At 45.5% G+C, this 15648-nt stretch overlaps 1 protein-coding gene across 3 annotated transcripts in view; it reads right to left on the reverse strand.

Moving 5' to 3' along the window:
• The window catches only part of BLTP3A (bridge-like lipid transfer protein family member 3A), a 105743-nt gene that overhangs the window by 16441 nt on the left and 73654 nt on the right, over nucleotides 1-15648 (reverse strand). For all 3 annotated transcript variants that reach the window (XM_075264246.1, XM_075264247.1, XM_075264244.1), the window contains 2 exons: nucleotides 10482-10561; nucleotides 10261-10378 (listed from right to left, as the gene is read on the reverse strand). In XM_075264246.1, coding sequence (XP_075120347.1) covers nucleotides 10261-10378; nucleotides 10482-10561 — 198 coding nt within the window. The remainder of the gene's footprint in view (nucleotides 1-10260; nucleotides 10379-10481; nucleotides 10562-15648) is intronic.

Genomic DNA, 15648 nt, shown 5'->3' on the forward strand with positions numbered 1-15648 from the left:
AGAAGATAACTTTCGGGAGAAGTATGCACAAGGGTGCAAGAGACCCTTCTCTCCTGTTCTCTGAGATAAGACAGCTCCCACGGCACTGTCTGAAGCGTCCACCTCTATTATAAATGCCAACTCCGGATCAGGATGTATTAATACTGGGGCGGATGTGAACCTTGACTTAAGGCGAGTAAATGCCTCCTGGGCTTGGGGTGTCCAACGGAACACTGTCCCCTTCTTGGTAAGTTGGGTAATGGGACTGACAATCTCTGAGAAGTGCTTAATAAAGCGCCGGTAAAAGTTGGCAAAGCCTATGAAACGTTGTACCTCTCGGGTATTCTTCGGGACCGGCCAATCCATGATTGCTTGGATCTTACTGATATCCATATACAATCCTTGTTGTGAGATTACATAGCCCAAAAACTGGATCTCAGTCTTGTGGAACTCGCATTTTTCGAGTTTAATGTAAAGTTGGTTTACTCGTAGGCGGTCCAGAACAATCTTCACATGTTCCTCATGTTCTTGTAGAGAGCTGGAAAAAATAAGGATATCGTCCAAATACACCACCATGAACTGATCCAAGAGATCCCGGAAGATGTCATTAACCAAATGTTGGAAAGCAGCTGGGGCATTGCATAGACCAAACGGCATGACCAGATATTCAAAGTGTCCGTACCGACACCGAAAGGCAGTTTTCCACTCGTCTCCTTTTCTAATCCGCAGTAAATTGTATGCTCCTCGAAGATCTAATTTGGAAAAAATCTTGGCATGGCGAACTCGTTCCAGAAGTTCGGGGATTAGAGGAAGTGGATAACGGTTTTTAACAGTGATTTTGTTGAGTTCCCGATAATCTATGCAGGGTCTGAGGGACCCGTCCTTCTTTTTCACAAAAAAGATTGGAGCACCTGCTGGAGATGAGGAAGGACGAATAAACCCCTTTGCCAGGTTTTCATCAACGTAGTCCTTGAGGGCCTTTAACTCCGGCCCGGCTAGAGGATAGATGTGGCCAAACGGTATTGCTGCACCGGGCAAAAGCTCAATTGGACAGTCATATGGCCGGTGTGGTGGAAGTTTATCTGCATTCTTCTTGTCACTCACGCCCAAGAAGTCAGAATAGACTGATGAAAAAAGGTTAGAAGGATTGCCAGGAGCAGATGTGACCGGGCAAATGGCTGACTTCTTCTTTGCAGGGAAGCGTAACTCTCTAGTTTCCCAGTTGATAGCTGGGTTCTGCTTTTTCAACCATGGGAGGCCTAGGATTACTGGAAAATGAGGAGAGGAGATAAGCATGAAGGATAGTTCTTCCTGATGATCAGGCGGCATGGATACCCTTAGGGGTCTGGTTTCCTGATCTATTGGCCCCGATACCAGGGGGGAACCATCCACAGTCTCCATAAGCACGGGTGAGGCCCTATGTTGGGTTGCGATACCATGTTCTTTAGCAAAGGCCAGATCCATGAAGTTGCCACTAGCTCCGGAATCCACCATTGCTGAGGTGGAAATCCAACGAGTGTTGGTCCAAATCTGAATTGGCAGGAGGCAATGGGTCTCCTTCTTCCTCTTCTCCAGGTGTGAAGCCACCGACGACAGGGTCTGAATAACTGCATTCAAAGGCTGTGACGCTTCTGAGGCTTCTGATTCACAGTCAGACAAATCTCCTTCGGCCACGGCTGCGACAGTCCTGCGAGGTCGATTCGGGCAATTTATGAGAAAGTGACCGGACTCCCCACAATAGAGACATAGACCGTCACGCAGCCGGCGTTCCCTACGAGCATTACTCTCAGACCTCTGTACAACATCTAGTTGCATTGGCTCAGTCTCCTGTGGGGGCCTATTAGAAGGTTCCTTGGGAAATGCAGGAGAAAATGCTGGTGGGCTGTCCCTGCGATTCATTGCTGCCCATCTCTCTTGTCTTCGTTCGGATAAGCGGATATCAATCCGTATGCAATGGTGTACATACTCTTCAAACTTGGAGGGAGCCTCAGAACGGGCCAGTTCGTCCTTAATGGCGCTGGATAATCCTCTCCTGAACAACGGTAGTTGCGCCTCAGATTTCCAAGTCGTGTCCACTGCCCATCTCTTAAATTCCATGGCATACTCTGTGACCGTACGTCGGCCCTGTCGAAGCGCCAGTAAGTTGGTCTCTGCAGTGGCGCGACGATTAGGATCATCAAACATCAGGGCCATGCCATCAAGGAACTGAGTCAGACTATCTAGACAAGGATCAGCGGTCTCAATTAGCGGGTTTGCCCATGCTAGAGCCTTGTGTGTCAGAAGCATGATGATGCAGAGTACCTTGGCGCGATCATTTGGAAATTGACCGATATGTGCATCAAAATAGAGTTTACACTGGTTTACAAAGCCACGGTACTTGTCGCGGTCTCCACCAAACCTAAATGGTGGCAATTTTGGGGGGCTCAGTACTACGGGGGGAGCTGACTTCAAAGCCTCAACCGCGGTTGTCCGTGTATGCAAGTCCTGCATCGCTTTGCCAAGATCCTGCACATTTTTGTTAGCTTGTATCTCTAGAGAATTTATCTTGGACTTTAGCGACTGCAACTCTGTATACAAAGAAGTTGTGTATTGCTGTATTCTCTTAACACGGGTCTCCAAGTCCCCAGACTCAGCGGCCTCCATCTTGTGCGGCTTGAGTATCCTGTTACACTATGTGTGAATGCTCTTGTGGACACCTATGGCTGATAGGGGAAATGCACAGCAGACAATAGTTACAGCAAAGAAGAGACGAACTTACAGTCAGTTGCAGCACAGCTGGGTAGCGTTCGGCCGGTAGTAAAAGGCAGGTTGTGTAGCACTAGAGGTTTTCCTGATGAGAGACTGAATCAATCAGGGGGAGCTCATGTGCAGCTGAGGGGATAAGCTGAAGGGCAACAGCCGGGAGGAAGACAGGTATCTAGATGCAGGTATGGTAGGAAATGGCAGAACTCTGGAACAAGAGAACCACAGGACTCTTCACAATAGAGGCGGAGAGCTAGAGGCAGCCGAGACAAAGATCTGACTGATACTCAAGCAGGGAGGAACACAGGTGCATTCATTAATATAGCCTCAAGAGCAGGCAAGATGGCCACCGAAGCTATAGCGGCCATCTTACAACGAGGCAGACTTGCCCACAGACAGGTGAAACGTAAAAACAGAACTGGATCCTTACACTACCCCCATCTTAGGAGTGGCCTCCGGACACCCTATGGGCAGGCTTACCGGGATGTCTTCGGTGGAACCTGGACACCAGACGGGGAGCATTTATATTATCAACAGGTTCCCAAGAATTTTCTTCAGGCGGGTACCCTTCCCACTTGACCAGATACTGTAATTGGTTCCTATGGATTCTAGAATCCAGAATCTCTTCCACCAAAAATTGTTCCTCACCATCAATCAATACTGAATCGGGTGGTTGGGCAGCGCGTCCCGGGAACGGATTAGGGATAGCAGCCTTCAATAGGGAAACATGGAATACTGGATGGATTTTCATGGTGTTGGGGAGCTTTAATCTAACGGCCACTGCACTGATGATGGCACTTATCTTAAATGGTCCTACAAATCTTTGCCCCAGCTTCGGGGAGGGTACTCTCAGTTTTAAATTTTTTGTAGAAAGCCAGACTAAGTCTCCAACTTTGAATATGGGTTCTGGTCTGCGGGACTGATCCGCTGATCTCTTATATCTCTCCTGAGCTGCAGTCAAGGTTTCCTTCAACACTTCCAAGTTTTGCTGAATGATTGCCACACGTTCCGTAACTGCCGGTATGGTGACATCACTTGGCAGCCTGGGAAAAACTTTGGGGTGGAACCCCAGATTGGCATAGAAGGGTGACACCTTTGTAGAAGCACTCTGGGAATTGTTATAGGAGAATTCTGCCAGAGGAAGGAGATCCAGCCAATCATCCTGCAAATGACTGATGAAACAACGCAGGTACTGTTCCAAAGTCTGATTGGTCCTCTCGGTCTGGCCGTTTGACTGCGGATGGTAGGCAGAGGACAAGCGGACTTTAATGTCTAATGCTGAACAAAATCCTTGCCAGAATCTCGCCATGAATTGCGCTCCTCGATCAGAAATGACTTCGTCGGGGACCCCGTGCAGCCGAAAGACATTTTGAATAATTAATTCCACAGTGTCTTTAGCAGTTGGTAGTCTGGGGTAAGGTATAAAGTGGGCAGCCTTCGTTAATCGATCAACCACAACTAGAATGGTATTCATACCCTTAGAGATAGGTAATTCGACAATAAAGTCCATAGATATGGATCCCCATGGACGAGAAGGCACTGGCAGAGGTTGTAGCAATCCAGTCGGAGCAGACCGAGGTGTCTTACATCTGGCACAGATGACACAAGAACGGACATAGTCTTTAACATCCCTCTGATACCCCGGCCACCAGAAGAATCGTGAGAGGAACTCCTGAGTCTTCTGCACCCCTTTATGACCTGCCACCTTGGAGTCATGCATCAGTCTTAGTACTCTTAGTTTGGCAGACTTAGGCACGTAGAGGCATTGGCCTTGGAACCATACTCCATTTTTAAAGGTCAGATGAACGTCATTAGCCGGCTGGGACAAGAGAGGATCAGTGACATAGGCTTCCTTAAAGGCGTTAATTAAGTCTTCATTCTGTATCACTCCCACCACATTGGCGTCGGGTACTATAGTCTCAAATGAGGGAGCCGAATCCGATTCGGTAGAGAACATCCGGGAAAGGGCGTCAGCCTTGCCATTACGGGAGCCCGGTCGATAGGAGATGATAAAATTAAATTGGTTTAGAAATAGGCTCCAGCGAACCTGTCGGGGAGAAAGACATCTTGTGGATCGGACAAACTCCAAATTACGGTGATCGGTGAGTACGACAATCTGCTGAGAAGCCCCCTGCAAATGATGCCTCCATTCTTTGAACGCGGAGATGATCGCCAACAGTTCCTTGTTTCCGACATCGTAATTCCTCTCAGCAGAAGATAACTTTCGGGAGAAGTATGCACAAGGGTGCAAGAGACCCTTCTCTCCTGTTCTCTGAGATAAGACAGCTCCCACGGCACTGTCTGAAGCGTCCACCTCTATTATAAATGCCAACTCCGGATCAGGATGTATTAATACTGGGGCGGATGTGAACCTTGACTTAAGGCGAGTAAATGCCTCCTGGGCTTGGGGTGTCCAACGGAACACTGTCCCCTTCTTGGTAAGTTGGGTAATGGGACTGACAATCTCTGAGAAGTGCTTAATAAAGCGCCGGTAAAAGTTGGCAAAGCCTATGAAACGTTGTACCTCTCGGGTATTCTTCGGGACCGGCCAATCCATGATTGCTTGGATCTTACTGATATCCATATACAATCCTTGTTGTGAGATTACATAGCCCAAAAACTGGATCTCAGTCTTGTGGAACTCGCATTTTTCGAGTTTAATGTAAAGTTGGTTTACTCGTAGGCGGTCCAGAACAATCTTCACATGTTCCTCATGTTCTTGTAGAGAGCTGGAAAAAATAAGGATATCGTCCAAATACACCACCATGAACTGATCCAAGAGATCCCGGAAGATGTCATTAACCAAATGTTGGAAAGCAGCTGGGGCATTGCATAGACCAAACGGCATGACCAGATATTCAAAGTGTCCGTACCGACACCGAAAGGCAGTTTTCCACTCGTCTCCTTTTCTAATCCGCAGTAAGTTGTATGCTCCTCGAAGATCTAATTTGGAAAAAATCTTGGCATGGCGAACTCGTTCCAGAAGTTCGGGGATTAGAGGAAGTGGATAACGGTTTTTAACAGTGATTTTGTTGAGTTCCCGATAATCTATGCAGGGTCTGAGGGACCCGTCCTTCTTTTTCACAAAAAAGATTGGAGCACCTGCTGGAGATGAGGAAGGACGAATAAACCCCTTTGCCAGGTTTTCATCAACGTAGTCCTTGAGGGCCTTTAACTCCGGCCCGGCTAGAGGATAGATGTGGCCAAACGGTATTGCTGCACCGGGCAAAAGCTCAATTGGACAGTCATATGGCCGGTGTGGTGGAAGTTTATCTGCATTCTTCTTGTCACTCACGCCCAAGAAGTCAGAATAGACTGATGAAAAAAGGTTAGAAGGATTGCCAGGAGCAGATGTGACCGGGCAAATGGCTGACTTCTTCTTTGCAGGGAAGCGTAACTCTCTAGTTTCCCAGTTGATAGCTGGGTTCTGCTTTTTCAACCATGGGAGGCCTAGGATTACTGGAAAATGAGGAGAGGAGATAAGCATGAAGGATAGTTCTTCCTGATGATCAGGCGGCATGGATACCCTTAGGGGTCTGGTTTCCTGATCTATTGGCCCCGATACCAGGGGGGAACCATCCACAGTCTCCATAAGCACGGGTGAGGCCCTATGTTGGGTTGCGATACCATGTTCTTTAGCAAAGGCCAGATCCATGAAGTTGCCACTAGCTCCGGAATCCACCATTGCTGAGGTGGAAATCCAACGAGTGTTGGTCCAAATCTGAATTGGCAGGAGGCAATGGGTCTCCTTCTTCCTCTTCTCCAGGTGTGAAGCCACCGACGACAGGGTCTGAATAACTGCATTCAAAGGCTGTGACGCTTCTGAGGCTTCTGATTCACAGTCAGACAAATCTCCTTCGGCCACGGCTGCGACAGTCCTGCGAGGTCGATTCGGGCAATTTATGAGAAAGTGACCGGACTCCCCACAATAGAGACATAGACCGTCACGCAGCCGGCGTTCCCTACGAGCATTACTCTCAGACCTCTGTACAACATCTAGTTGCATTGGCTCAGTCTCCTGTGGGGGCCTATTAGAAGGTTCCTTGGGAAATGCAGGAGAAAATGCTGGTGGGCTGTCCCTGCGATTCATTGCTGCCCATCTCTCTTGTCTTCGTTCGGATAAGCGGATATCAATCCGTATGCAATGGTGTACATACTCTTCAAACTTGGAGGGAGCCTCAGAACGGGCCAGTTCGTCCTTAATGGCGCTGGATAATCCTCTCCTGAACAACGGTAGTTGCGCCTCAGATTTCCAAGTCGTGTCCACTGCCCATCTCTTAAATTCCATGGCATACTCTGTGACCGTACGTCGGCCCTGTCGAAGCGCCAGTAAGTTGGTCTCTGCAGTGGCGCGACGATTAGGATCATCAAACATCAGGGCCATGCCATCAAGGAACTGAGTCAGACTATCTAGACAAGGATCAGCGGTCTCAATTAGCGGGTTTGCCCATGCTAGAGCCTTGTGTGTCAGAAGCATGATGATGCAGAGTACCTTGGCGCGATCATTTGGAAATTGACCGATATGTGCATCAAAATAGAGTTTACACTGGTTTACAAAGCCACGGTACTTGTCGCGGTCTCCACCAAACCTAAATGGTGGCAATTTTGGGGGGCTCAGTACTACGGGGGGAGCTGACTTCAAAGCCTCAACCGCGGTTGTCCGTGTATGCAAGTCCTGCATCGCTTTGCCAAGATCCTGCACATTTTTGTTAGCTTGTATCTCTAGAGAATTTATCTTGGACTTTAGCGACTGCAACTCTGTATACAAAGAAGTTGTGTATTGCTGTATTCTCTTAACACGGGTCTCCAAGTCCCCAGACTCAGCGGCCTCCATCTTGTGCGGCTTGAGTATCCTGTTACACTATGTGTGAATGCTCTTGTGGACACCTATGGCTGATAGGGGAAATGCACAGCAGACAATAGTTACAGCAAAGAAGAGACGAACTTACAGTCAGTTGCAGCACAGCTGGGTAGCGTTCGGCCGGTAGTAAAAGGCAGGTTGTGTAGCACTAGAGGTTTTCCTGATGAGAGACTGAATCAATCAGGGGGAGCTCATGTGCAGCTGAGGGGATAAGCTGAAGGGCAACAGCCGGGAGGAAGACAGGTATCTAGATGCAGGTATGGTAGGAAATGGCAGAACTCTGGAACAAGAGAACCACAGGACTCTCTTCACAATAGAGGCGGAGAGCTAGAGGCAGCCGAGACAAAGATCTGACTGATACTCAAGCAGGGAGGAACACAGGTGCATTCATTAATATAGCCTCAAGAGCAGGCAAGATGGCCACCGAAGCTATAGCGGCCATCTTACAACGAGGCAGACTTGCCCACAGACAGGTGAAACGTAAAAACAGAACTGGATCCTTACACTTAACACTCTGTGGCCTCCTCATGCTGCTGCTACTATGTCACTTCTCATGTTGGTCCCACCCTTTCCACTCTATGACTGGGCCACTATTTTGCTTTTTTGGCCTGGTTGACATCATCATTTATTTGACCTTTCTTCTGATCTGTCAAATGAGAAGTACAACAGATCCTGTCTGTGTAGCAGCTGTAAGGCCTGTATGGTCCCATCAGAAATGGCTTATGGTTTGGTAGCCAAAAGCAAGAGTGGGTACATAACACAGAAGACATGCAAATATTCCATTCACATGTCATCTCTGTTTTGGATCCACTCCTGGTTTTTTGACTGACGCTCAACAGACAGAATCCATTTTTTAAGGGGGGTTATTGCTATGATGGGTTCAGAGAAAGGGCAAAATAATCAGTAACATCAACAGAAACTTAGACAGGGTGACGCCGGTCATATGCATGTCATACTCACTCACAGTATTGTTTCACTACCACAGCAGCCTCCCTGTGCGTGTTACTGCACGGCAGAGTGTTCTACATTATACAGGCTCTCTGCAACCAGGAAATAGCTATTTTTTAAAACAATTTGCCGCAAGTTAATTCAGATTGAATCAAATAGTTTCGGAAAATTCGGTGAAGTGGCCGAATACAATTTTTAAAAAATTCGCTCATCTCTAATTACAGCCATGCCATAGGTAGGGGCCTTACCCTAAAGTAGTTTTCTAGCATGTTAAAAAATAAATTTAAATCACCTAGACATGACAAAAAGTTACTCGTCTTTCCCCAATGTCCCTCTTCTCCGAGGCTGCCAGGGTCCTATACGCTGTGCTCCACTTCCTGGTGTCTGACACAGACAAGAAATGTTCCAAAATGCTTGGAAATGGTTGGGTAACCTTTTGTCCATGTTTAGCTGGTTTAAAGAGAAAGAGTTGGTTTTTCCATCATATACTGCTGTGCAGAGTCAAGTAATTCCCTTCCCATTGGTGCATTTCTGTAATCTTGACCGAAATGGTACTGTTTATGGTGGAACAAACACCTGACTGGTTCATTTAAAGCTTATTTGTAATGTACTGGAAAGCCCCCATTAACAAACCAGGACTAGGAATTTTAACCCCTTCGTGCATTTTCACATACATGTACATAAGGGAATGCGAGGCGTTTCACAGAATTGGGCAATCAAAATGGAAAATTACATTCTTACCTATAAAATGTTGCTTTAACTCAAAATGTTTAATTTTTTACAAGGGGTTAAAGGAGAAATGCACCCCACAATGTGTTAAGTAATTTATCCCGACTATAGAAATGTGCACCAACAAATGACTTCATTATGATAATTAGACCCCCAAGAAAATTTGGGGGTATAGTTGGCATTTTGCATCCACAGTTGTTTCACTGAATTTACTACTGGGCTGCCAAATCAATACACCAAACACATGATGGGGAGGTTGATCAGTGCCCCAATATGTAGTAAAACCTCTTGAGATGTCACAATCATGTTTGACTGCAGTATCACTCAGGTTAACACTCGCGATCGCAGTTCAGTTCTGACCACGGGTGTTCGAGAAAAGTAGCAACCGTATATAACAGCTGACACACGCTATGGTACTCACACAGCTTATGATACCTGTCTTCCGCTGTAAGGGCTAGTTCACATGGGCACAGAGGGGGCGGATTATGGCTCGGAATCCACGTAATAATCCACCCCTTCACAATGGTAGTCTATGGAGACCACTAGCGTTCTTGTTGCCGCTAGCAGAAAAAAAAAGCGAGCTGCCCTTTCTTCAGGAGGACTCAACAAAATGCGGCTTCCGCCTCACAGCAGCAACCTCCGGAGTCGGCCCATTCATTTGAGCCTACTCCGGAGGGGGTAGCCGCGACTGTCGTAAGCCGCGACAGTCATACTTTGGCCCGAGAATGGCTCCCCGCGTCACTCTCGGTGCCAAAATCCGCCCTTCTGCTCCCCGTGTGAACGGGGCCTAATACTATGGTGGCTTTTGATGGATGTCGGGAAGGGGTTATCACGCATAAATGTAAACAAATGACATGGAAAACGACAGTAAGGACCCTATAGAGCTTCAGCAGGTTTAAAGAGAGACAATGAAATAAACGGAATGAAATGACTGCAGTACACAGATTGAAAAAATTATGGTTATATATTTACCATAAGAATTACTCCATCCTCATATTTACCTTTCAAATCTTCAAATTTTTGAGCACAGCTCATGTCAAAGGCTTTGACAGAAACTGTGAAATTATCTCCAAAAAGATGTGACACAGAAGAGACATTGTGAAGGGCAACTGTAAGAATCTACAAAACAGAACAAAGATAAAGGGTACATCTGTTAGTCTGTCGAGATCTAGTAATACACCAGTGCTATGGAACTACTATTGGACCAGTTTATCAGACAAACCTGCTGAGGTTCAGGACCCTCTGTACTCTGTGATGCATCATCTTGCTCAGTTAAAACACTTTCTCCATTAAGAGTCATTTCTAATTTAAAAAAAAATAAAAAAAATTAAACAATACATTTTTTGTTAATATGAATTATTAAGGTTGAAAAAATATAATTTATCATTATTTTTAAATACCTAAACTAAGAAATGATAGTAGTAAGAATAATAATATAAGAATAATAATAATTTTATTTATATATTCCCAACATACTCAGTAGCACTTTACAAATCAAAACGGGACATGAACAGACAATGCTAGACATTATAATATGACAGAATAATTAACAAACCAAACCCCTGCTGGCTTACAATCTATGAGGGAATAGGTAGGCATAAGAAGTAAGAGGGCTTGTTTGGTACAATGGTCAAGCCATTTTTTAATAAATGAGATCATATAACTGTATGAGCCAGGAATCAATATCTGTGAATATATAAATACTAAGTGAGTGAAGTGCAGGATAACTTAAGGATGGAGGGGGTCTGATTCTTTAGAAAGGATAGCGTAGGATAAGAAATGTTAGTTTAGTGTGAGGAAGTGTAGCAGGTTATGTGATAAGCCAGCATAAAAAGATGTGTTTTTAATGTATGTTTGAAGCTGCTGTAGTTGGATACTAATTTGATTGTCTATGGTAGAGCATTCCAGAGCATCGCTGCAGCTTGAGATAACTCTTGTTGATGGGAGGGGGATGTTTTAAGATGCAAGTCTAAGGTCATTGGCAGAACGAAGAGAACAGAGTGGCAGACTGCGACCAGGGAGGAAATGTTACGTGCTATGGAGGGATTCATAGAAGAGTGTGATCGTTTTAAATTGTATTCTGTGGTGGAATGGTAACCAGTGCAATTACTGGCACACGCAGATGCATCTGTACATATTGTAGAGGGGAGAGTTAAGTAAGTGAAATACCAATTAGAAGAGAATTGCCATAGTCAAGATGAGACTGAATCAGAGAGAGGGTTTTTAATGTTTCCACAGTGAGAAAAAAAAAGTGGATTCTGGAGAGGTTTTTGAGGTACAGTCGTGGCCAAAAGTTTTGAGAATGATACAAATATTAATTTTTGCAAAGTCTACTGCTTCATTTTTTCTAATGGCAATTTGCATATACTCCAGAATGTTATAAAGAGTGATCAGCTTAACAGCAATTACTTGCAAAGTCAATATTTGCCTAGAAAATGAACTTTATCCCCCAAAACACATTTCAATATCATTGCAGTCCTGCCTTAAAAGGACCAGCTAACATCATTTCAGTGATTGCTCCATTAACACAGGTGTGGGTGTTGATGAGTACAGGGCTGGAGATCAATCTGTCATGATTAAGTAAGAATGACACCACTGGACACTTTAAAAGGAGGCTGGTGCTTGGCATCATTGTTTCTCTTCTGTTAACCATGGTTATCTCTAAAGAAACACGTGCAGTCATCATTGAACTGCACAAAAATGGCCTAACAGGGAAGAGTATCGCAGCTAGATTGCACCTCAGTCAACAATCTATCGCATCATCAAGAACTTCAAGGAGAGAGGTTCCGTTGTTGGCAAAAAGGCTCCAGGGCGCCCAAGAAAGACCAGCAAGCGCCAGGACCGTCTCTTAAAAGTGTTTCAGCTGCGGGATCGGGCTACCAGCAGTGCAGAACTTGCTCAGGAATGGCAGCAGGCAGGTGTGAGTGCATCTGCACGCACTGTGAGGCGGAGACTCTTGGAGCAAGGCCTGGTCTCAAGGAGGGCAGCAAAGAAGCCACTTCTCTCCAGAAAAAACATCAGGGACAGACTGATATTCTGCAAAAGATACAGGGAGTGGACTGCTGAGGACTGGGGTAAAGTCATTTTCTCTGATGAATCCCCTTTTCGATTGTTTGGGACATCTGAAAAACAGCTTATTTGTAGAAGACGAGGTGAGCGCTACCACCAGTCTTGTCTCGTGCCAACTGTAAAGCATCCTGAAACCATTCATGTGTGGGGTTGCTTCTCAGCCAAGGGAATCGGCTCTCTCACAGTCTTGCCTTAAAACACAGCCATGAATAAAGAATGGTACCAGAATGTCCTCCAAGATCAACTTCTCCCAACCGTCCAAGAGCTATTTGGCGATCAACAATGCCTTTTCCAGCATGATGGAGCACCTTGCCATAAAACAAAGGTGATAACTAAATGGCTCAGGGAACAAAACATAGAGATTTTGGGTCCATGGCCTGGAAACTCCCCAGATCTTAATCCCATTACTTATGGTCAATCATCAAGAGACGGGTGGACAAAGACCTACAAATTCTGACAAAATGCAAGCATTGATTGTGCAAGAATGGACTGTTATCAGTCAGGATTTGGTCCAGAAGTTGATTGAAAGCATGCCAGGGAGAATTGCAGAGGTCCTGAAGAAGAAGGGTCCCCATTCTGGGGGGTCAGCGCTGGTGTATGCTCTCTCATAAGCTCTAAATATGGGGTGTCCCCTGAAAACGCTCGCACCGCTTACATATTTCCTTCTAGTCGCAGCCACTTATGTCCTAATGATTTGGCGACTTTTGGGGTTTTTGTCTTCACATTGTACAAGGTAGATTTTTATTTTTATTTTCTGGCAATGTGGCCATATGAGGGCTTGGTGTTTGCGGTATTAGATGTACTTTTCAATGCCACCATTTTGGGGCGTGTAACTTATTGACTACATTTTATTAACTCTTTCTGGGTGGGATGTAAAAGGAAACATCAATTCTGGCATTGCTTTTTAGCATTTTTTTTTTTCCCGTGCAGCGTACAGCATAAGTAACATGTTACCTTTATTCTGCGGGTCGGTACGGTTACGGCGATACCTCATTTATATGATTTTTTAATGCGTTGCTATTTGTGCAGAATAGAATTCAATTCAGGGAAAAAAATCTATTGTTTTTGCATCGCCATCTTCTGAAAGGCATAACGTTTTTATTTTTCGCTAGACAGAGCTGGTTGAGGGCTTATTTTTTGCGGGAAGACCTCTTCTTTTTATTGGTACCATTTTGGTTTTCATCTGACCATTTGATTACTTTTTATTGAACATTTTGTAAGGGAAAGGTGGTGAATAATCATTATTTTGTGCGGTTTTCTACGTTTTTTTTTACGACATTCGCCGTTCGGGTTAAATAATGTTTTAATTTTATTGTTCAGGTTATTACGGACGCGGCGATACCAAATATGTAATGTTTTTTTCTATTTTTCTTTATTTTACATAATAAAACATTTTATATGGGGAAAAAGGGATTTTTGGGGCTTTATTTATTTATAATTTATTTTAAACTTATTTAAACTTTTTTATTTTGACTTTTTTTTCACTTTTTTTTTCTGTCCCCATGGGGGATTGAAGCAGTGATCGGCTGATCACTGCTTCAATAGAGATACGCTGCAATACACGTGTTACACGTGTATTGCAGAGTATAGGAAGCTGTCAGCCTGTGTAGACGCACAGGCTGACAGCTTCATTTACGGCAGGATCGGCCAGGCGCGAGGACGGGGTAAGTGAAGGGGCAGACCCGGGGTCACTGATCAGACCCCGGGCTGCCCCCTACGAACACCGGCACCCCCCGAAACCGGCGCGGGGGGTGCCGATCGGCACCATATGACGTTGTAACCCCGGAGGTGCTGGTGGTCATGTTGATCACCGGCATCTCAGGGGTTAACACCCGCGATCGGACCCGGTTCCGACCGCGGGTGTTACGGGGCATTGTCAGCCGTGTATTACGGCTGACACCCGCTGTGCATGGTGCGCACACAGTTTCTGTGTGCGCACCATGCATCCGCAGTAATAGTACGGCGGTTTGCGGGAAGCCCTTCCCTGCAGCGCCGTACTATTACGGCGAATGTCGGGAAGGGGTTATATAAAGTGCTAATCATGAGATCCAAACAACCCAAAATTGACAATTATTGCTGCAACTGCCATTCAAGAAGTCTCAAACCCAAGGTGCATCCTACATAATAAATCTGCCCCACTGTGTGCACATGAGCAGAGAAGAGATCGCAGAGTGTATAATTTCACAATAAGGGTGAATTCACACTACGTAAACGGCAGCTTATTCTGAACGTAAAACACGTTCAGAATCAGCGGCGTATAAAGCAGTTCCCATTCATTTCAATGGGAGCCGGCATACGAGCGCTCCCCATTGAAATGAATGGGCTGCTTTTTTCACGAGCAATCCCATTGAAGTGAATGGGAAGTGCTTGCATGTACGGCTCGGAATGAGCAGAGCTAGCCGTACACGCGAGCACTTCCCATTCACTTCAATGGGAGTGCTCGGAGTGAAAAAAGCAGCCCATTCATTTCAATGGGGAGAGCTCGTATGCCGGCTCCCATTGAAATGAATGGGTACTGCTTTATACGCCGCTGATTCTGAACATGTTTTAAGTTCAGAATAAGCTGCCGTTTACGTAGTGTGAATTCACCCTTAAGCTGTCAAGTAAATTATTCATTAACATAACACTACATATGGGGTAGAGGAAGGAGTGCAAATTTATTTTTTTTACTGGAATGTTTCTTTGACTCTTTCCCTGCCATGTACTGGCAAGGGGCCCTCTCTTTTCCTCTTCTACAAGCAGTGTCCTCTAGTGTTCTGCAGACTAGAGGTTCTGTCGTTTAAAAAATATTATTTATATACATACACAGAACCGTAACAGTAATATAGATCAGAGGTTGGGCTGAGTAGGCAGGGAAGGACAGGATAGCCAGAGAAACAGAGAGGGGGTGTAGTGAGGAAGGAGGGGAAAGAGAGGCGAGAGGGTTAGTAAGGAAAAGGTGCACAAGCAAGCGGGATAACTGCAGGATTGTTAGGAAAAGGCCAATCAAAAATTTGTGGGAGATTAACAAGGAATGGACTGCTGCTGGAGTCAGAGATTCAAGAGCCACCACACACAGATGTTTCCAGGACATCGGCTACAAGTGTCGCATTCCATGTATCAGGCCACTCATGACCAAAAGACAATGCCAGAGTCTTACTTGGGCCAAGGAGAGAACAAAACTGGAGAGAAAAAACTGGACTGTTGCTCAGTGGTCAAATGTGTTGTATTCAGATGAATGTAAATTTTATATTTCATTTGGAAATCAAGGTCCCAGTGTCTAGAGGAAGAGTGGAGAGGCTGTACACAATCCAAGCTGCTTGAGGTGTAGAGTGAAGTTT

The sequence above is a fragment of the Leptodactylus fuscus genome, chromosome 2 (genome assembly GCF_031893055.1).
Source record: "Leptodactylus fuscus isolate aLepFus1 chromosome 2, aLepFus1.hap2, whole genome shotgun sequence".
Classification (NCBI taxonomy): Eukaryota; Metazoa; Chordata; class Amphibia; order Anura; family Leptodactylidae; genus Leptodactylus; species Leptodactylus fuscus.